At 43.6% G+C, this 23,030-nt stretch overlaps 1 protein-coding gene across 1 annotated transcript in view; it reads left to right on the top strand.

Moving 5' to 3' along the window:
* SHC3 (SHC adaptor protein 3) overlaps window positions 1-22,634 on the top strand; it is a 75,094-nt gene extending 52,460 nt beyond the window's left edge. The window contains exons 7-12 of the mRNA XM_054031290.1: window positions 5,798-5,924; window positions 7,558-7,711; window positions 10,208-10,304; window positions 13,010-13,204; window positions 14,137-14,432; window positions 21,372-22,634. Of these exons, the coding sequence (XP_053887265.1) occupies window positions 5,798-5,924; window positions 7,558-7,711; window positions 10,208-10,304; window positions 13,010-13,204; window positions 14,137-14,432; window positions 21,372-21,500 (998 nt within the window). The 3' untranslated portion in view covers window positions 21,501-22,634. The remainder of the gene's footprint in view (window positions 1-5,797; window positions 5,925-7,557; window positions 7,712-10,207; window positions 10,305-13,009; window positions 13,205-14,136; window positions 14,433-21,371) is intronic.
* The last annotated feature ends 396 nt before the right edge of the window (window positions 22,635-23,030 follow it).

Below are 23,030 nucleotides of genomic sequence, written 5' to 3'. Positions count from 1 at the left end.
ATTTTCATTTTATTGGATTTTTCCAGAAAGAGTAAATGCAACACAATAAAAAGTTGACATTAGGGATGATCACTGGAACAATCAGCACAGCAATAATCAGCAGCCACACACGTTAGTCCAGCAGATTTTTTGCCATGATTAATATATTTCAGATCATTTGGATGCTCCTCATGCCTGGACTGGACCTTCCTAGCCTCTTTGCTGAATGTCGTGAGGAAGGAGATCATAACCCTCTTTGTCTCTGATCTTGTATTCAAGCTGTTACCTAGTTCTCCTTCTACTTCCCTGAGGTCAGACAATGGTTTCTCTCTAAGGCACCTGTTAGTGATTGCCTCCAACGAACGGGATTTATGATCCAGTTCTGATTCTCATAAATAAAAGCAAATTATAGAAAGAGAGAGAAGAAATCATAATCTAGAAAGACAGGTACAATAGGCTCCCATCTGCTTGTATTATAGAAAGCTTAGTGAGGCTTTAAGTTTAAGTTACAAAATAATGTATAATATGTTAATAATAAATAGATTCTCGGGTAAAGTTTAAGGCCAGAGGGAGCATGAGATCATCTAATCTGACTTCCTGCATATCACAGGTAACTAAACTTCACTCAGTTTACCCCCGTGTTAGTCCAGTAACTTGTGCTTGGCTATAGAATATCTTTCAGAAAAGCATCCAGCCTAGATTTGAAGACATCAGGAGTTGGAGAATCCTCTATGTTCCGAGTTCCTGGGGTAGTTTGTTCCAGTTGTTAATCACCCTCATTGTTAAAAATATATGCCTAATTTCTAATTTGAATTTCTCTCGCTTCAGTTTCCAGTCATTGGTCCTTGTTCTGCCTTTCTCCACTAGATTAAAGAGCCCTTTACAGCTGGGCATTTTCTCCCCATGAAGGTACTTATGTACTGTAATTTAGTCACCTCTTAATCTTCTTTTTGATAAACTAAACAGACTGAACTCTATAAGTCTCTCACTGTCAGGCATTTTCTCCAGCTCTCAAATCATTTTGTGGCTCTTTTCTGCACTCTGCAATTTTTCAATAATCTTTTTAAAATGTGGTCATTAGAATTTGACACAGAATTCCAGGATTGGTCTCACCAACACCATGTACATCACCTCCTCTCTACTCCTTTTATTATACATCTGTAATGGTGCATTCTCACCTCAAGAGTGCCCCCTCAATATAGCAGGAGTTTTCATATCCAGTGTCCCCTTCAGGCCATCTTGCACACCACCCAGCTCTCTGGCTGAGAAGAAGGCTTTATCTCACATACAGATAAGCTTTACCCTTGTGGTGGGAAGTTCCATTGTGCCAAATCCCTTCTAGGGTAACAAAATGTCCAAGCAGAGTCCAAAGTACCCACCTATCTCCTGGGCCCTGGGTTCCAGCAGTTTCACTGCTTTTCCCCAGCTCTGGTGTCAAGTCCTGTCCTAAGTCTTCCTGAGGCCTCTAGCTTTCAACAGCTTCTGGTAGGTGGAGTGAATGTGCCTAACTAGTCCTTAATCTTTTCTCACCCATGATGGGGTTCACCCCCTCACAATGTCCAATTGACACACCATTGCTTTAGGAGCTCATGTTCAGGTTTGTCCACTGTGACCCTTAAATCCTCTTTTGAATCATGTCTTTCCAAGATACAGTCCCCCATTCTGTAGGTATGACCTGCATTCCCTGATTCTAGATATATAGCTTTGCATTTGGCTGTACTGAAAGACATTTTGTTTGAATTGGACCCAGTTTAACAAGTGATCCAGAGCACTCTATATGACTGTCCTGTCCTCATTATTTACCACTCTCCCAGTCTTCGTGTCACCCACAACATTTATCAGCAGTGATTTTATATGTACTTCTACATCACTGATGAAAATGTTGTTATCATTTAAATTAGCACCCACAGCATGCTCCACATTATACACACATATAAGAAGACTCATTCTTTCCCTAAAAAGATTAAAATGGTACTTGTCCTCTCACAGCCTAATGCTCTCGCTCTTGCAATGTAGCGGTTGTCTGTCTTCCAGTCACCCAGTTTGTAACAAACCCTAAAGAAATATCTCAGTGTGAGCCAAACTTCTCCTTCTTTGTATAAGAAACCTAAGGGTGTGATCCAGGAAGCAACTTAGATACTTAAACTCCAGAGTTAGGTGCCTGTGTCTCAGTGCCCGGTACCACTGTGATTCATGAAACTCCTGCTTGGCTGCCACCTAACCCTGTGGGTGCCTAAGCTCACTCATCATCTAACTTCCTTCTGTAAAAGTTCCCTAGGTGCCCAAGTATTCGACCCTGGGGCATATGCACTGCTGCCTTCCTTTAGGTGCCCAGGTGCCTATACTGTGTAAGCCCCAGAGTGATTCACGAATCAGGGGAAGACAGGCATTCAGCTGTCTAAGTCACATGCAAAGCCTAATCTGAGGCCAATAACTGTTCCACTGTGGATAAATACTTGAATAGTCACTGGACCAGAGAGAAAGAGAGAGCCCAGTGGTTAGGGCATCCACCTGGGAGGAGGGGAGACCCAGGATCCAATCCCCCTGCTCCAATGACTCTCTCGTTATTTGTCCACAGTAGAACAGCTTCAACAGGAGAGATTGAGGGAGTCCACCACCATCAGAATCCGTAGCTGGGTGGCTAGAGCACCTACCTGAAAGGTGGGAGACCTCTGTTCAAATCCTTTCTCTCTTTCTGGCAGAGTGGGGACTTGAACCTGGATTGCCCATCTCCAGGTGAGTGCTCAACCAGTGGGCTACATGTTGTAAGTAAGGTGAGCACCACTGCCCCCTTTTCCAGCCATTTTGTATGGAGTAACGCAGGCACCTAACTCATTACCACAAGTAAACACCTAAGCCACCTGACTCCAGGTGGCTGGTTTCTGTGTGTGGATCACTAGTGGAGATAGGCACCTATCTCTGAGAGAGGAGCAGGGTTTAGAACACATCCCTGTTGTCTGCATCTCCCATTGGCTAGCATAGGTGACTTCCTACCTAGCATACTGGCTTTTGTGGTTCCCATTCTTAGGCTTCTATCTTTCCCCATTCATTGTATAGGGAGCCCAAGGGCCTAACTTGGCTTTGTGGATCACAGTGTTATTCCTGTGATTTTCAGTACCTAAAAGTTAAGCACTGCGATGCTGAGGGTTGCAACACCTAAGTCCCTTTGTGGATCCTGCCTCTACTTCTCACCTGCCCAGAAATCATCCTTGTATCTAAGGAGACAGTTTATCCATTATGTTATTTTTAATATGACTTAAGTTTCTTTTCAACTTCCAACAGGTTTAGGAGGCAACATATTCTCTTTAAATACCCACTTCCACTATTGCGTGCATACATATTATAGTCCTTTGTTCAACTTAACTTCTTTCATTCCACACGTTTGGAGACCTCTGCACATTGCCTAGAGAATCCCTTGGTGCTGAATGACTAACACAGCTGGTCGTACAGTTTATTCATGTAAGGCAAATTCACTTCATAAGCCAGTGGTGTCCATCTCAGGTGAAGTGTGCTGGGGGAAAAATTCATCTGCAACCCAGGGCCAGGAACATTTGCCCTGCATCAAGACCTCACACAACTCTATGGGCAGGAATTGCAGCCACTGTGTCTGCATAATTGCAGATCTCATGATGTCCTACCCTGGTCTATGCACAAATCCTTCCTGTATGCCAGCCTGTGTGGGACCACTGTGTAGATGCTCTTCAAATGCTGTGTGATTGTTACTAACAAAATTGTACAAGCACACACAAATGTCAGCATCATTCCCTAGAGGCCCCAATTCCCTTGTGCTAGGCACTGGACATGCAGGCTTGTCTACATTGCAATCAGGAAGTGTAATTGCAGCGTGTGTAGACATACTCAAGCCAACTTTGATCCAGCTATATTGCAGGTGCAGATTCTTATTGCTTAGTTAGTGGAAAGGGAGTGGGTTTCTCAGCCCCCAGCAGGTGTAAAAATGGTGTCGCCAGCCTCTCTCCACACAGTTCCAGAGTATCAGCCTGGAAGAGTGCAGAGAGGGAGTCAGTGTCGAGCTGCTGTATTGGCTGTATGCCACTCGGGGATTTCCCAGATAGCCAGTTATGCCAACACACCACACCTTCGCATCACTGGAGCCATAGCCAGGGCCGGCTCCAGGCACCAGCTGACCAAGCATGTGCTTGGGGCGGCACCTGGTAAGGGGCAGCCAATCTTGGGGTGGTGGTGGGGCGCTCAGGGTTGTTTTTGGGGGGGTTCAGTCGGGCGGCGCTGGGGGTGGGGTGGGTTGTTTTTGTTTCGGCGGCTGGGTGCGTGGGGGGTGCAGGGGGGTGGGATTCGGCAGCGGCGCTCCGCGGGGGGGGGGCAGCAGGGCGGGGCGCTCCACGGGGGGGGGGGTTCGGCAGCACGGCTTGGCGGTGGGGTATTTGGTGGTGCGGCGCTTATCGGGAGGTGTGTGTGGTGGTGGGGGGGTTCGGCAGTGCTGCGCTCCGTGGGGGGGGTTGTTTGGCGGCACTCGCGGGGGGGTCGGCGGCACTCCGCGGGGGCCTGAGGGGTGTTCAGCTGTGCGGCGTTCCCTGGGGGGGGGTGTTCGGCGGTGCTCGGTGGGGGGATTCAGCGGCGCTCCACGGGGGTCTGGGGGGTGTTTGGCAGCGTGGCGCTCTGTGGGGGGGGTGTTTGGCAGCGCTTGGTGGGGGGCTGGGGAGTGTTCGGCTGCGTGGCACTCTGCGGGGGGCTGGGGGGTGTTTGGCAGCATGGCGCTCTGTGTGGGGGGGTGTTCGGCAGCGCTCGGCAGGGGGCTGGGGAGTGTTCGGCTGTGTGGCACTCTGCGGGGGCTGGGGGGCTTCGGCGGCGCTCTGCAAGGGCTGGGGGGTTCGGCGGCACTCAGCGGGGTGGGGGTGTTTGGCAGCGCTCGGTGGGGGAGGGGTTCGGCGGGGGGGTTGGCAGGGGGGGTTTGGTGGCGCTCCGCGGGGGGGGGTGTTCGGCTGTGCGGTGCTCCGCGGGAGGCTGGCAGGTTTGGCGGGGGGTTCGGCGGCGCGGCGCTCTGCAGGGGGGGGGAGGTTCGGTGGCGCAGCGATCCGCAGGGGGCTGCGGGGGTTCGGCGGCACGGTGCTGAGGGTGTGTGTTATGGCGGCGCTATGGAGGGCGGCACTCTTTTTTTTTTTGCTTGGGGCGGCAAAAATGTTAGAGCCCGCCCTGGCCATAGAAGGGCCAAAGATCTGGCTGGTATCTTGTATATGAATACCTCCCTCACACCTCATTTTGGGGAAGTTCAGAACCAGCTGGAAACTTTGTCGCACAGGCACACATCAAGATAAGTAGATTAGAAAATCAACTAAAATGGCAATACAATTACAAAAACAGATTAAAGAGAAATAAAGGTAAGTTTAATTTGGAATGATCTAAAAATGTTCTCTAGTGTCTATCTCCTTATTTTAATAGAAAGCTCAGGATTCTCCTATAACTTGCTGCACGCAGTTACAGTCAGGTGATAATGAATGATATTCATTCAGGTTTCTCTTCTTGAAGGAGTTTTTCAAATTATGGCCTTGATTCTGGTCTCACTTACACCAGTTTTACAGTGTTGTACGATAATTCCATTGGATTGGAGTGGAATCACTCCTGATTTCAGATGGTGTAAGTGAGAGGAGAATCAGGCCAATGTCTTAAGTTAGCTGTAGCTAATTGCTATTTTTGTTCATTCAGATTTTAATAAAATTTATATGTCATGAAAAGAACAACTGTCCTTGGCCTGGAGGTCCTTGTGCCATTAATTACTGCATCACAGTGAAGACTGTATAAATAATGTTGTGTAAATGTCAGCATCTTTCTTTCTTTCCTCTAGCGTGCCATATACTGGAATGCTGTGATGACCTGGCCCAGGATATTATCAGCACCATAGGGCAAGCATTTGAACTTCGATTTAAGCAATATTTACGGTGTCCCTCTAAGATACCTGCTCTCCATGATAGGTGAGTAACATTGCAGTAGAATCTTTTCTAGTTCCTCAGTTTCCTTCACCAGCTGGTAAAGTGCGGGGTGAATCTATGGCTGTGCTGTGGATGAAACTGTCTTAGAAGAACTGGATTTTAAACACACTTTAAAACAGATTCCTGATAAATGAGTGAAACATGGTTTGCCTGATCAATGTGGATGGGCCATAATCATTTTAAAATCACGTTTAAACATGGCCTCTTGGATCAGCTATTTTAAAATTATAATGTCCTGCCCATACTGGCTAGTCAAACGCTTGTTAGAGATCGAGACAGGTGCACAAATTCAGAGGTGATGTGTGCTATAGGTGGTATATTGCACATCGCTAAGTGAGACTAAGGGAGCCTAAATTAGTATAATTTACATAGTGAGTGACCAGAACAATTTGTAAATTACACCAGCTAAGAGTCATCTCTATATTTGGCCCCAGGTCAAAGCACTATTTTAAGCATGGTTTTGAAATGGCTATGCCCTGGCCCATATCCACACTGAAGGTCTTTAAGCCATGTTAGCCTAAATCTATTTAAAATTTGTTTTTAAATCCAGCTTTATACCCAGTGTGGATGGAGCCTTGAAGTAATGCAAGTGGAGGAGCTTCCCAGGAAGGTTGGATTCTATCCTTCCTTGAATGGTCATAACAGATTTTGGTCTGCTCGTTTTAGAGATTTTTCTTTTTGCTGCAAGTCATAAAAATCATCATAACCCTTACTTAAAGTCAAAGAAACAGGCTTTCTAAAAACACGTACATAGAGGAAAGACTGCCACCCCCACACACACACATGAAAAAAGTGCACATGGAAGGGCCGAGTGGGAGGAAACCCTATGTGTGATTGTTCTAAAAGGGGAACTGGATTACCAAATTAACCTATGGTTCAGCCTTCACACTGATTTTCACATCCCATTCCCCCACCTTAGTCTCTGTCGACAGTAACATTTTTAGAAACTTTCCCACCAATGCTAGCACCATATCAGCTCTACTGGTGTGAGCAACATCTTGGTTGGATGTATTCCTGAGGGTTTCATCACATGACATAATCTTTAATTAAAGATTAATCTTTAATTCCCGGAGACTCCAGGACAATCCTGGAGTTTTGGCAACCCTACACATAGTGAGTGTAGAATGCTACCATTCTGATTTGGAAGAATTTTACCTTCCCTTTGCACTGGTGTAAATGACAGCTTGATGTGCAGTGAAACAGAGAATTGGGCCTGTTGAATTCACCAAAGTCATTCCTGATTCACAGCAGGGTTATTTAGATCAGAATCAGGCCCCAAGACATTATGAAGGATACTTTTTTTTTATCATCAGCCAATCAATCACACAAATAATACTACCAATAACATGGTAAGGTATTGTAAAGAAGTTTTTCATGGTTGTCATTAATAGGGGTATGTAGGACCTGATCCAAAGTTCTCTGAAGTCAGTGGAAGGTTCCCATCAACTTCAGTGGGCTTTGGATCAGCCTCATTACAGGGGTGGAGTGCTGCTTGGTTCATCCTATTTTGTAAACGTCACTTAATTGTCAAAGGGCTGGGTAGTATATGGCCCATGTAGCTAATACTATAGCGCTTCAAGTGCTGCAAGATGAGTAACATAATCCCTTTCTACAGGATGCAGAGTTTTGATGAACCTTGGATGGAGGAAAATGGAGAGCCAGCAGAACATCCCTATTACAACAGCATTCCTAATAAAATGCCTCCTACTGGTGGCTTTATTGATGCTAGATTCAAAACTAGGATCCCAAATGCCGCAGATACTGCTCAGGTCAGTGAAATGTTACCTGCTTAGTTTCTTAGTCAATCAAAAATTTGAAAGCAGCATTTTATTTCCAGATCAATGCACTGACAATGTTAAATATCTTGGAACTTTTCATATATGGCTGAATTGTTCTGTGGCATTTTATTTATTGCTGCTTCATATTCATTCATGGACTTGAATAAGAAATGAAACATGGCTCTGTATTGTTTATTATTAAATTCTGGCTCATCCTGCAATGGGTGTGCTGGGGGAGAAGAGGCTGAAGATGACCTCTTACCCACTACACCTGTTCAGTAGACAGGCAAAATCATAGCCTTCCAGATCACAGAATGCTAGGTGGGAGTGGTCACTGGCCACCATTCGTTGTCCTCCATAGGACATAGCTAAGTAACTAGGGAGGAATTATAAAGTCCCCACTCCCTGTTAACACACAGAAGGAAAGATAGTGTACACTGTTCCCTTTTGGACCAGCCCTATGGAGCTTTCTGAAAGCCCTAAAGACTGGACTGTAGAGTGATTTTTCCTCTTTCTCTGGCCCAATTAACATTTAATTATTCAATTATATAATTTCAGTGGAACAACTTCACTAAGAGCTCCTCATCAGGATATTCCCTTGCTCAGTGGTTAGGGCACTCAGCTAAGAAGTGGCAAATCCCTGTTCAAATCCCTTCTCTTCATCAGGCAGAGGTGACTTGAACCAGGGGTCTTCCACATCCCATGTGAATACCCTAACCACTGGGCTAATGGTTATAGAGAGGTTCTCCTCCTCCACATCCCCTCTCCCATTGTTTTGTGTGGAGTTAGGTGGTCTCTGAGCACACCTAATGGATTGGGCCCTTCATGTTAGTTAGGTGGAGTAGTGCCTATCTTCCCCTGCTTTGTGGATCACTAGCAGAGCTAAGTGCCTCCCTGCAACCTGGGTTTAGGCACCTATCTCTGTGAGGGGGAGGGCTTAATACCCATCCATTTTATCAGCATCTCCTATTGGCTAGATTAGGTGACTTTGTGGGTTGTTTTCTAAGCTGCCTATCTCTCCCCATTCATTGAATAGGAGCTGAGGTACCTAACTCAGTTTTGTGGATTGCAGTGCTGTTCCTGTGATTTTTCTAGGCACCTAACAGTTAGGTGTTGTGATGCTCAATGTCACAGTTCCTAAGTCCCTTTGTGGATCTGGGCCTAGAAGCCTGCATAAGGATGCAGAGCTATTTTCTTGGCTGGCCTAGGCAACTGGATCAGGTGGGTCCTGTTAGCTCCAACCCATGACATAAAAAAGGTTGAGCCTCTGTATGAGGCACAGGCAGCAGCAGCAGCAAATCCAGAAATAGCCAAGCTCAAGTGCATGTCCTGATAGAAGGTTTATTTAAAGAGGTACCATTTCCTTATAAATCATATTTCTCCCTGTTCCTCTCTCCACCCCCTATTATTATTACAGGGAACACCTAACAATGCTATAACTGAACATGCTTAGGGAGGGGAATTTTTTACACATTTTTCCATTTGCTTGCTTTATGCAACTGATTTTTCGTATCTCAGCTTTACTATTTCTCCTGTACAGTCACTATCCCCTGCTGTCTGTATGACTTTCCCCCTCCACAACAGGGGAGAGAAACATTTTTTGAAACAGGATACTTTGATTCTAACCAAACCAATTGGCAGAGGGACTCATGGGCAGGGGTAGCACCTAAAACTACTTTTACCTAGTTTTTAAATTGACTAATATTTCAAGCTGGTGGTGTCCCCTTAGGTTAACAGTAAAGGAAACCCCAGGAAAGGGTAGTTTGGATGCCATCCAGTTGTTTGTGTGCTGGATTAAGAACAGGGCACTTCCTTACAGGGCCAATCCTACTGTTCTCATTCAGGCAAAAATACAAGGATTGGACTCAAAGTCTGTGCTCCTTCAAGCTGATCCATGAAGACAGGTCCCTGCACCTATATGGAGTCCCATTGACCTCAGTGGGGCTGAGCAGCTATAAGAGGCTGCCCGTATAGACTCTACTGAAATCAGTGGGGCTCTGCTGGTCTGAGTGGAACAGCACTCAGCATCTGAGCCAAAGATCATAATGTTGGCAGCACATCTCTATTTAATTCCAGAGATACCTTGTCTGTTGAGAACCCCCTCCCACCATACAGTCAGTAGGTACCAGTGAGTGAATCTTTCTGTTAATCCTTTTGAAGACGCTTGCTCATTCTTGTATTCTAGCACCTGTTTTCTGCAGCACATCCTCAATAGGTTGTCAGGGTTTCCCAAATACAGAAGGCTGCATATTTTATAGAATAAAAACAGGAAGGAGTGAGGTTCTCATGAAGGTTACTCACACTATCATTCCCCTACACAAACACATTCAAGACAGAATGCTCAATCATAGTGTCATGCATAAGGAATGAAAAGAAGACTAGGTGTAAGTAGAACAGAACCGAACAAAGCCTCAAAGATGAACAGTGCATCACAGTGTTTTAAAGGAAGGAGTAGTTGAAGAATTGTTGTTTGTATGTCCACTCTAGTCTGCAGCAGCAGCAGGAAGAGAACAAACATACTACCAGAGTCGACACTTCGGAGACAAATTCAGTGAAGACTGGCAGCATGCTCCTGTTAAACAAGGTGAGTTAAACTTTAAAGTAATTATACTTCTCAAAGGGTATGTCTGCACTGCTGCTGCAGGGTTGGTTTTGTTTTTGTTTTGTTTTTTTGTTGAGAGTCTCAGCCTAGGTCAACTGACTCAGGATCATGGGCCTTACACTAAGGGGCTAAAAATGACAGTGTAGACGTTCCTGCCTGGGCTGGAGCCCGAGCTCTGAAACCTGGCAAGTGGGGAGGATTTCAGAGCCTGGACTCCATCCTGAGCAGGAACCATCTATACTGCTATCTTTGATCTTGCAGTGTAAGCCCTGTGAGCCCAAGTCAGTTGAGCCAGGCTCTGAAACACTGCCGTGTTTTGTTTTTTAGTGTAGACATTATATAGGCCCCAATCATAGAGTTGGATTTGATTGGGTGGATTGGGGCCATACAGTGAAAGTCTGATACATGGAAATCTTGCAGCAAGATACTATAGTTAATTGATAGTTTATTTTCTTCCTTAAAGTGAATTTTAGCATCAGTGTTTGTGAAAGGTATTGGATAAACAGCTCTGGGAACTGAAATCCAATATATATGTGTGTGTTTCAGAATATATATTGGATTTCAGTTCCCAGAGCTGTTTATTTAATCACATTTGAAAACTTAGGCTTTTTTATATATGTATATATATGTATATATAAAAGCCTAAGTTTTCAAATATGATTAGTGATTTTGGATGCCCAGCTTGACACACCTTTAAGGGGCCTGATTTTCAGGAGGTGGGTGCTCAGCACTTTCTGAAAATCTGACCTCTTGAAGGTGTCTCCAGTTGGGTCCTACAAATCAAATCAGGCAACCAAAATCAGTAGTTACTTCTGACAATGTAGGTCTGTGTGTGTGAGTTATACCCAGGGTACATTCTGCACTGATGTATAGCTGTGACACCCAGGCTTTCTAACCTTTACACTGCTTTGCTGTTGCCTCCACTCCTGGACTGCTCACAGCCAGCCTCCACCCTAAACCCCACTTTGCGGCCAGCATTTATAATGGTGATAAATATATTTAAAAGTGTTTTTAATTTAGGGGTTGGGGGGTTGCACTCAGATGCTAGCTATGTGAAAGGGGTCACCAGTATAAAAGTTTGAGAACCACTGCTCTAGCATGTAAGTCACTCCGAGCTATGTCTGTGTACACTTGCAACCTGCTGGTCACACTCAGGCTTTCACTAACCTGATTTACACTGGAAGGTGACCTCAGCACACTTCCAGTCCCAGACTTTTCCCCAGAACTGTACATCTTCGACTGCCCACTCCTCTCCTGGACAATACAAGCTAATATAAAGTCTGCCATTTTTTAGAAATGATATACACATATATAGTTATCTCAAATGGAGTTTCCCAAACACTCCAATTCAAACACACTGGTCTAGATAAAACAATAAAACAAGTTTATTAACTACAAAGAGATAGGATTTTAAGTGAATACAAGTAATGAGGCATAAAATGATTACAAGAGAAATAAAGATAAAAGGCAACTAGTGCCTAACTTAACAAACTATGTTACATTCAAAGCAAAGTTTCTGTCACCATGTGCTCTCAATAGTCTTGCTGGGCAAATTTCTAGACCAGGGCCCCCGTCTTCTGTGTAACGGCTGCTTCCTTTGTCCTTCTGGTGCAGTCAATTGATGGACAGAGAGTAAGAGGAGGAGGAGGGGTGTCATTTTTATAGTCACTCCCCATCTTAGAAATGTTTCCAGCTGAGATTCAGGAGACAAAAAGTCTAAGGGTATTATATCTCCTGCTGGTTTTCCCACCCCTTGGAACTCCCTTTGTTTTCTGCTTAAATGCAAATTAAGCAGAGCACACATTCTTTTGTTTGAGACAGACCTCTTTGCCATTTTCTGTTTGGACAGGGCTGTGGTTTGGAAAATGTGTTAATAACACTGTACAGTGGAATTTTATATACAATGTTGTTCAGGACAATTATTGACCAGTAAATTATGAGTTTTTAAAGGATACCTTACAAGGCATACTTTGTACAAAGATTATTACAGCAATGGTCAAAGGGTGAATACAGGGGTACAGGCCATCACAGTGTCAGTGCATGCACGTATGTGCATCTATGAGCTGAGTTGAGCAAATTATTTGTAAAAAATAATTGATTTCTAAAATTTTCCTGTTTTGCTTTTTGTGAACGTCATGAGCAAATCATAATATTCTGAAATATATTCATTATTCAGAATTTTTTTTGCATGTCTTCATGAAATTTCCCCCTCATTTGGCTAGTTTGCAGTATTGTTTCAGCTATTTGATATTTAAATTTCAAAACTGATGCTGTGTTGTTTGGTTACCTAAATCAGATTAGCTTACTTCAGTTCTCTGATCGCATGACATAGGTAACTAACCAACGTTGCCCCAGTTTTGAATATTCCAATCAAATACAGCCAGTAGTCAGGCTTAAAATTCACTTTCCTCCTGTATTTGTGCTAGTAAACAATAGGCAGAAAGTGAAGACAAAAGGACCATGAATGCAGTCAAATCAAAATCAGTTTTGAATTTGAATGACTATTCGAAAATGATTTTTCCACTGTGCCAAGCTCAAATAGACAGGCATGTTGTTTGTCTTTTCATCTCTCTTTCCAGAGACTGTTGAGTTTGCACTTTGGTTAGTGACACCTCCTATGTTTATTCTAAACAATACTGCTTTATCCTTCCAAATGCTATGTTAAAGAGAATTTTTGAATTTTCCAGGGTCCTTGGACATTTACAGCGTGCCAGAAGGGAAGCCTCAGGTAACCCCAACAGGAGAGGTGCCAGCTTATGTGAACACCCAACATATAAACATGGAAGCTCTACTTGCACTTCAGGCAGATGCTGAAAGTGCATTCAGTGGAACAAAAGAGTGTACCAAAGACAGCAGTCCAAGAAAAGATCTGTTTGATATGAGTGAGTTCCCTTTTAACTCTCACCTCTAATGACAGATCCTACATACTTAGTCTTTTATTTTGGACCAACAGAATTGCCAGTTATTCATTCCTAAAATGGTTTGAATTAATGAAGGTGATCCATATCTTTCTGAGTTTGAAATTATGGGTGCTTATAGTTTTGAAGCTAAATCAGGGTAAAAGGTGTTAACCTGCATCTACACTAGGAAGAAGGTTGGAATTTGTTAACATGTGTTAGCTCACACTGATCTAACCTAGACTTCTTTTCCTAATTTAGGATGTAGACTCATGAGTTTATCATAGTATGTAATTAAACATCAGGGATCTTTGTTAAATTAATACTCTGTTTTGAAAAGAGAGCAGATATCTGTGTAATATATGTGACTATGCAGATTATGCAGTTTATTTAAAATGAAGTCCTCCTAACTTCAGGGGGAGGGATAGCTCAGTGGTTTGAGCATTTACCTGCTGAACCCAGGGTTGTAAATTCAATCCCTGAAGGGGCCATTTAGGAATCTGGGGCAAAAATCTGTCTGGGGATTAGTCCTGCTCTGAGCAGGGGGTTGGACTAGATGACCTCCTGAGGTCCCTTCCAACCCTGATATTCTATTATTCTAACTGGCTAGACAATAAGAGAGCTCTGATCCTGTCCAGAACATACAAATACCTACAAATATGTGACCCTTAGCAATTAGTCAAAATTGTCTCTGATTTTTAATATATTTATTTACAAACAATATTCTCTATGTTCTTAATATATTATATAAACTAGTGGGACTAGTAATACACCATACTGTGTTTGTTCTTCTTAAGGATAAATGGAAGTGGCTATTACAAGAAAATAAACCAGGGTTAAAATGACCGGAATTGTATTTTTTTGTAATGCAGTTTACCTGTGAGTGATCTTGCACTTGTTTCTGTGCCTGTAACCAGAACCTTTTGAAGATGCTCTCAAGAACCAGGCCACTGGGCCTGCGCTGAATAAGGCTCCCTCGGTCGAGTGTACCAGTCCTCCATTACCCAGAGCAGCTAACTGCACTATAATGAACGAGCTGAATACAGAGCCTTGGTATCAAGGAGAGATGAGTAGGAAAGAGGCAGAACAGCTGTTAAAGAAATGTGGAGACTTCCTGGTCAGGAAAAGCACCACAAATCCAGGCTCCTATGTGCTGACTGGTATGCACAATAGACAAGCCAAACATCTTCTTTTAGTGGATCCGGAAGGAACTGTAAGTGTTGACTCCTGGATGAGAGTAAAAAAGAGTCCGACTCTATATATTTTCTGTAAGCCAGAAAATGAAACCTATTTATAACAATTATTTGTTATTACAGGCATTTGTAAGGTTCCCATCACTTAACCTTAAATCTCAACTCACGATGCTTAGCTGAAGAACTGCTGCAGCATTTCTACATGGCGAGGTAGCTCTGAGGCCACTTCCTCTAGTCTAGTCCTCAGTGCAATACAGGGACAGTCAAAGGTATTAAGTTACTTTTGTGGCCCCCAGATCCCAGGGCTGTCTGGGGAGCAGTCTGGTCCCTCGCATTAGTGAGAACAGCCTTTGCACTGCTCATATTTTCACCCAGCTGCCTGAGGCCCCAATGAGTTGTTCTGATAAGAGTGATCTCCAGAGCATAGGGGCGTGACTTCCTTCTCTGGGAATAGGCTCTCACTCAGGCCTGGGAGAGAAATGGCATATTCTGTCTCTTTGCTACCTGAGGATTCCCTTAGCTGGTTAAATTGGCTTTCTAGCAGCAGAGCAATATAAAGTAGCCAGAACTGGGCATGAAAACTGGTCCTTGGTATTTTTGTAGCTACCCATCACTGAAAAAGTAAGCAGATGACACAAAAATAGGGGGAGTGGAAAATAACGAAGAGGACAGGTCATTGATTCAGAGATATCTGGATCACTTGGTAAACTGGATGCAGGGCCGGCTCCAGGCACCAACCCTCCAAGCATGTGCTTGGGGCGGCACCTGGAGGGGGGCGGCGCTCACCCGGGGAGAGCGGGGCCGCAGCCGGGCTCGCTGCCCTCCTCTTGGTGCTCCGGCTGGCCGGGGAGAGCGGGGCTGTGGCCGGGCTCTCTGCCCTCCTCTTGGTGCTCCGGTCGGCCGGGGAGAGCGGGGCCCCGGCCGGGCTTGCCGCTCTCCTCCCGGCGCTCCGGCCAGTCGGGGAGAGCAGGGCCCCAGCTGGGCTCGCCGCCCTCCCCGTGGCGCTCTGGCCGGCCGGGGAGAGCGGGGCTGCGGCAGGGCTCGGTGCCCTCCCCTGCCGCGCTCCTCACCGGGGGTGGGGTGGGGGTGGGGGCGGGAGGCTTTTTTGCCTAGGGCGGCAAAAAAGCCAGAGCCGGCCCTGACTGGATGCAAGGAAATAATATGTTTTAATACAGCTAAATGTAAATATATAATACATATATACATAGGAACAAAAAATGTAGGCCATACTTACAGAATAGGGGACTATATCCTGGGAAGCAGTGACTCTGAAAAAGATTTCAGGGTTGTGGTGGATAATCAGCTGAACATGAACTCCTAACGTAATGCTAGGGGCAAAAGATCTAATGCTATCCTTGGATGCATAAACCAAGGAATCTCGAAGAGGAGTAGAAAGGTTATATTTGGCACTGGTGCAACCGCTGCTGGAATACTGTGTCCAGTTCTGCTGTCCATGATTCAAGAAGGATGTTGGTAAATTAGAGAGGGTTCAGCGAACAGATGCAAGAATGATTAAAGGATTAGAAAACATGCCTTTCAGTGATAGACTTAAGGAGCAAAATCTATTTAGCTTAACAAAAAGAAGGTTAAGGGGTGACGTGGTTGCAGGCTATAACTCTCTTCATGGGGAACAAATATTTAATAATGAGCTCTTCAGTCTGGCAGAGAAAGATATAACATGATCCAGTGGCTGGAAGTTGAAGCTAGACAAATTCACTGGGAAATAAGGTCTACATTTTTAACAGTGAGAGTTATTAACCAATGGAACAATTTACTAAAGGTCATGGTGGATTTTCAATTACTGACAATTTTTAAATCAAGACTGGAAGTTTTTCTAAAAAATCTGTTCTAGGAATTATTTTGGGGAAGTTTTATGGCCTATGTTACAGAAGAGGTCAGACTACATGATCACAATTGTCCTTTCTGGCTTTGGAATCTATGCACCTGTGAAAGTTTGTGAAGGGGCTCCACTTGGTATGAAAGGGTGGAAAGCAACATATTTCAGTTCCCTGTTCTTAGTGGCTAGCTAGTCTGGCACTTAATACAAGACTTTCTATTCCTGTGTAAAATGCTAGTTTAAATCATAAGAATCAGAGCAACAGGTTCCTGACAAACTAGTGTATATGGTATATATACCGAAGGACCAATCCTGTTGGGCCTTGCTCCTACTGACTTCAACAGAGAAACTTGCAAAAGGCCAGCAGGGTTTGATTCACAAAAGCTTTGACTAGAGAAGGCTGCTGTACATGCTGTCATTGTATTTGCCACAGGAGGGCAGGCAAAGAATATTATTAAGATGTTTTCCATTATAACTGGATTACTCCTGAGGTTACTCCTGGGCTTGTGTCAGCCTCGGCAAGCCAGCGGAAATGAGTGCTGAATCTCTGAGATAGGAACCTCTTTGACTCACTGACTGAAAGTTTACCAGTGTTTTGTGACCCTGCAGAAGGACCTTTTGGTTTATCTGCAATACACATACAAATAGCTACCTCTTGAGTGGGGTGCCATGAGGATTAAATAGTAGGGTCCTATCATACCTTTAATGCACAAGCCTGCAATATGGCTGGTGCAGAGATGCAGTGTCCTGGCTGGAGTTCTGGTAGGCAAGGAGCATGGGGTCATTGCTACATAGGGGTGCACCACATATTCTCTTCTGTGCCCAACCAGGATATTGGCCTCACATCCTTCCACTCCTTCCCCTTAAGGCAACATGAGGATCTCCTTTCATCACCTCTCTCCACTTGAGTCCATTTGTAATGCACCTCTGAGTCACAATGGCTATGCTGCTTCCTCCTTGCTCTGGGGCTGGGGAAGTAGTAATTTGCTGGTGGTCTACCAATACTTAGCTAATTACAGCACTCATCCCCAATCCCACCCCTTTGCTCAGTGCCAGCCAGCAAGAAGTGATGGAAGAGCCAAGGATCCTGTCATTACCTTCCCAACATACCAGAGATGGGCCTTTCCAAACTTGACTCTCCAGGCAGGAGGCCCTGGGAGTTGCTGCTTGACAGAGAGTGAGAGGCAGCTGCAGAGTTGCAGGTGGTAAGAGAGTGGCAGTTAGCAGGAGGTTCCTGCAGCAGAGCCTTGGCCATGTGGGAGGGCTGAAGCCTGGAAGCCAGAGGCAGAGGGCTGAAGAAAGTTGAGGACCAGGGGAGTAGTAGAGGGGTTTGCCTGCTGACCTCCCAAGCTGGAGAATAGAGCGCACTGAGAGAGTGCTGGATCCTCTTCTGTGGAAGAAAGGACTGCAGATAGGAAGACCGGAAGGTTTCTTCTGGGAAGAGCAGAGACAGACTCTAGCTAGAAGGGGCTGGAGTGGCTAGGTGATAAAAAGCAGGCTGGGACTGAACAGGTGTTCTGGGACTGGCAGAGCTGAACAGGTATTGTAATAATAGAATGTATTTTGGGATTGAGGGCAGTTTGAATTGTTTGTTAATAAACCCAGATGCCAAGAAGGGATATTATTGGCCACAAGAAAGCCTCTAGTGCAGTTATTGAATGAGGGGCCTTGATTCAAGGAAAACTGAGGCAGGGCACCCACAAGTTCCCTGAAGCCAGAAGGGGGCACTCAGGAAGCAGTGGGCCCTGGTGCACTCCCTCTGTGTTCCATTGTATAGGCTTGCAGTCCAAGTTACAATCTAGCCCCAGAGTTTTCAATACAAATGGAAATATATCCCCCCCACCACCACTTCCCTCATTGCAAAGCATCATTTTACACCTTTCATACTTCACGTACTTATTTATCAGATTCTGGATGTCCACATAGAAAAACACTGATACTTTAGGGATGGAGGGCACTGTGCTGGGTGGCTAATGTTTCGCTGTGTGCACTTATCACCGTTATCATCACCTACCCACACCCCTTGCCTTCCAACAACCACCATGGCAGTATCGCTTTTTCAAAATGCCTCACACACATTAAATAATTTAGCCTCACGCATATAAATATTATTGGGCTTGATTCACCCTTGTGTTTCAATGGGGGCTTTTGCACTTCAGTGGGAATTCACTGGGTGGGGTGTTTGCATGTCCAGCACTCATTAGGCAGCTTTAAACTGCAGTTGAGCTCCAAACGAACAAATCAGCTCAACCTGTGAGAGAACTGGCCATGCCCTCTTGCCAGCCATCACCTCCCACCTTTGGGGTCACATTGGCCAAGACAGGGCATAGGGGTCATGTGCATCTTGCACAGCTGCAATTCTCTTCCAAGTGGATTTTTTTGTCTTGCATGTCACTTCAGGAGCCATCAGCAATTTCAAGGACCTTGCTCAGTGAAGAGTCACCTCAAGGAGGTATTAACTGCAAGTTACACACCACTTGAGAAATTTGCTCCCATAGTAGCAGCTTGCCTATTTCTGTATTTAGACTTCACTGTGCTGGCTTTATGTTTTGTGAGCCACTAGCTCAGCCCTTTGGCAGCTTGATTTGTGGCTCGTCATGAGCATAGCTAACAAAATGCAAACATATTGCAAGCCTGAAGAGGCCATTTTTCCACAGTTTGCATTTCTTAGACATACTGAGGTCCAAATTTTCAGAATTATTTGAGATAACTATACATACAAACAGCACCCAACAGGTCATTTGTGTGCAAATTATTCAGAGGCCTTTTTTTAGGGCTTGTCTTCATTGCAGTGTGATCTTAAAGTCTAATTTGAGTGTTACCTCCAGCCTGACTCCCAGGTACACACACAAATCTCTAGTTAAAGTTAAGTGGTGTTTTAAATTTGAACTAGCTGGCCATCAGGGGATATGGATGGAAGCTTGAGTGCTGCCGATGCTAGAGAGTGTTGTTTCACAATGTGACTGGTCTCATTTGAGTTAGGCTAACTCAAGAGGAGTTAACTTGAATGCAGATAACTCAAGCTTGCAGTGAAGACAAGCCCTGAGTTCTGAAAATATGGGCCTGATAGGTTACATAAAGCTGATGCTTCAAAGCAACTAATGGGAACTGAGGTTTTCCTCCTAGATCATGTTGCACTTGGAATGCTAGTTGGACTCTAGAAATCATAAAAGTCTGCAGACTTTCTTCAGCAGCGTTATTGTTATAGGCAGAGCTGGTAGCATTGCTATAGTTAAGGTTGCCTGGCACTTCCCGTTATAAGACCCTTTTACAACTTTGCAAAACTTCAACTAAATATGCTGGGTGTCTGCATCTGGATTTGTTGACCCCCAAATAGGGAAGAGACAAGAAAAATTAAATAAAAAGAGGGTATCTACCTCAGGATGATTTTTTATTTTTTTTTAGGAAAGTTTCAGCACAATTTGTTCAGCTGGTTTCTGAGCATGAGATTAGGCAAAATACATAGTTTTCCCCATTTAAAAAAAATCTTACAACCATCTGGGGCTCCTTGGTTTGAAGCAGGGACTTGAAATTTGCAAGAGCTTTTCTATGTGTCAGGGATGTGCCTTTTGCTGTTCCTGAGAAAATCTCCCCCAAATTGGCCAAGTTATAAGCCTTTGAAAAATCTCAGTTCACACAAATGATGCAAGAGTCCTCGGGGGAAAAATAGTATTTGATCATGTAATTAAAAACTATTATAATGCATACGCACAAGAGCAACCTTAAATCTGGCATTGTTTAACCTTTGAGTGCTTGACTTTGCAACCTTTTAGATTTTTTAGATTTTTTTTTTTTATTTAATCATTGAAGAAGCACAGCAGTTGTAAAGAATACTGGTAAAATGTGCTAGACCAGTGGTTCCCAAACTTGTTCTGCCGCTTGTGCAGAGAAAGCCCCTGGCGGGCCGGGCTGGGTGTTTACCTGTCGCGTCCGCAGGTTTGGCCGATCGCGGCTCCAGGCCAATGGAAGGTGCTGGAAGCGGTGGCCAGTACGTCCCTTGGCCCGCGCCGCTTCCAGCAGCTCCCATTGGCCTGGAGCAGCGAACTGCGGCCACTAGGAGCCGCGATTGACCGAACCTGCGGACACGGCAGGTAAACAACCCGGCCTGGCCCGCCAGAGGCTTTCTCTGCACAAGTGGCGGAACAAGTTTGGGAACCACTGTGCTAGACAAATAACAGGTTCCTTTCTCTGAAGAGCTTACAGTCCAAAGACACAACTGGGTACTATGCAGACCAGAAACATATACAGAGCCAAATACAGATAATGGTCTTTGTAGCTGGAATATTTTCTTGAGCAGGTTTTGAGACAGAAGAGAGGGAGGCCACTGACATCTAAGTAGAAGGTGCAGTATGAAACATGCAAGTGTATGAAGGATAGGGCTAGGTTCTGCTACCTTTACTGACCTTGAGGGACACCTTTCTCTGGGATTAACCTCATTTAAATAAGTGAGGCTCCTCATGTGGTAATAGACAACTTGGGGTCTACTCAGGATGCAGCTGGTCAGAAAAATGGATTTTTTGTTGACAAACACAAAATATTTCATTAGTATTGCCTACATTTTCAGCAGACATTTTTTTGCTTTTTGATGAAAAACCAAAAGCCAAATATTTTTTCAGATTTTGGCACCAAAAAATGAAAAAAAAATTGGGCCAAAAATTGCCTATCCCCAGGAGGTTTGGATTTTGTTCGAAATGTTTTGGTTTTCAATTTTTCAACAAAAAATTGGAAGTGTTTGTAGAGAGCAAACACTATCTCCAAAATGTTTCATTTGATCAGAAGATCAATGTTCTGTTGAAAAAAGTTGTGATGGAAAATCTTCAGCCCGGCCTATTCAGTGTGAGTAAAGGTGGCCAATAAGAGAACAGGCAAAACAGAAGTTTGGAGAGAAGTGAGGGAGTAGGAGGTGAAACAACTAAATTTGGAGATGACAAAACCTCCATTGACTCTAATGGGAGGCAGCTCTGACCCTTAAAAGTGTTTGTGTGTATGCGTGTGTGCGACCGCGCGTGTATGCAGATATAAAAGGAAAATATTTTGTCTTATTTTCAGTTAACTTTAGTTTAATGGTAAAGGAAAGATTGGTCCATATTTAACCTTTACTTTTCCATGCTCTTCTTTTAAGGTTCGTACAAAGGATCGTGTATTTGACAGCATAAGCCATCTCATCAACCATCATCTTGAGAACAATTTGCCAATAGTTTCCGCTGGAAGTGAACTCTGCCTCCAGCAGCCAGTTGAGAGGAAACAGTGACCCATGGTGACATGTTCAGCATTTGTAAGCTATAACCACTGCAGTGGACACTGCAAACCTGGAAACATGTACATTAAAAAATACACACATATATCTATCTATCACCAATATGTTTTCTTGAGCTTTAAAAAGCCCCATCCCGTACAGTACCACTTGACATTTCTTACTGCTCTATGCAGACATGAAGTATGATTAAAAACAGATAGATTTCTTAAAATGTAATTTCAATAAAATTATTCTGAATCTTTAATGTGAATATTGACAGTGTACATACACACATTATACATAAATATAGTAATATATTTATATTTTTTAAGTCTGTCTGTTGAAGGTATGGAACTAATGTTCTGTGCCATGTGTTTTTAACTGAAAAAGATGCCCATTGTGATTGTTCAGATAAAAATAGAAGTCAACAGTCTCATTTCCTTGAGAATACAATATTAGAAGTCTTATTTGTAATTTTATCTAATAAGCACAATTATGGTGAGAACACAGGCGGATTACATTGGTTAAATACCAGTCGAGGGGATTAAATTCAGTAGCTCGTATTCTAACATGGAAATTTAGCTTGAAACAATTTTTAAAAGCATTATTCAGTGTCACTGAGTTCAAAAGCATTTTCTCTTTTTGATGTCCAGTTTGAATTCTTATATGATGCTACTCAAGATATGTGTAACTTGCTTTGACAATGACTTGGTGTGATCTCTCTGTGTACAAGGTGTATGCATTTGATTTTTCTAACAATAATATAATTGAACTAATATTCTGCAGCTTTGATTTATTAAATTCAATACTAAGATTATTTACAAATAGTTCACTTCTTGTGCTAAAGAATTAATTGTTTTTGACTGCCAGTCACCAATGAGATGTCATACATTGATTAAGAGGGTTCAAACTGCTTGTTTTTTAAATATATTTGGAGCAAGATGCTTGTGGTTGGTCAAAAAGACACACAAAAAAGTTTTTTTTTCTCATAGAACAATGACAAAAATGAATACCTAGAATGTTAGTCCATTTAAATGATCTAACTTTGATTCACTTAGTTTTTATGTGCCTCTCCCTAAAGTACAGCTTCAAGTTAACCTTCAGCAAGTGATTGTTTTTATAAATGTATTGGTTGTCTCTAATTAGCAGTGTGGAAAAAATATATATATATTAGAGTTGCTTTTTTGGCAGATATTTCATTAACATTTGGTACTGGGAAGTGTACATTGAAAAGTGCATTCTGACACACACACACACACACACTTCATTAATTTGCCTTTCTTTTGGAATGGACTTTGTCCTTCAGTTATACATACCTAACTGAGGGCCAAATTCAGCTCTCTGTTTAACTGATGCAACTCCCATAGACTTCAGTGAAGGTTGCACCATTGTAACTGAGAGCAAAATTTAAACTTCAGTATTTCTAAGTCAGAAATTTAAACCAAGTTTCAGGATTTGATTAATAAAGGCCCTGATTAAGGAAGGTACTTACACTCATGTCTACCCTCAAGTATGTTAGTTCAACTGAAGTCAATAGACCTGTCA

The sequence above is a fragment of the Malaclemys terrapin genome, chromosome 6 (assembly GCF_027887155.1).
Source record: "Malaclemys terrapin pileata isolate rMalTer1 chromosome 6, rMalTer1.hap1, whole genome shotgun sequence".
In the NCBI taxonomy this organism is placed as follows: domain Eukaryota; kingdom Metazoa; phylum Chordata; order Testudines; family Emydidae; genus Malaclemys; species Malaclemys terrapin.
The sequence above is the reverse complement of the archived record's forward strand: the minus strand, read 5'-3'. Positions and strand labels throughout refer to the sequence as shown.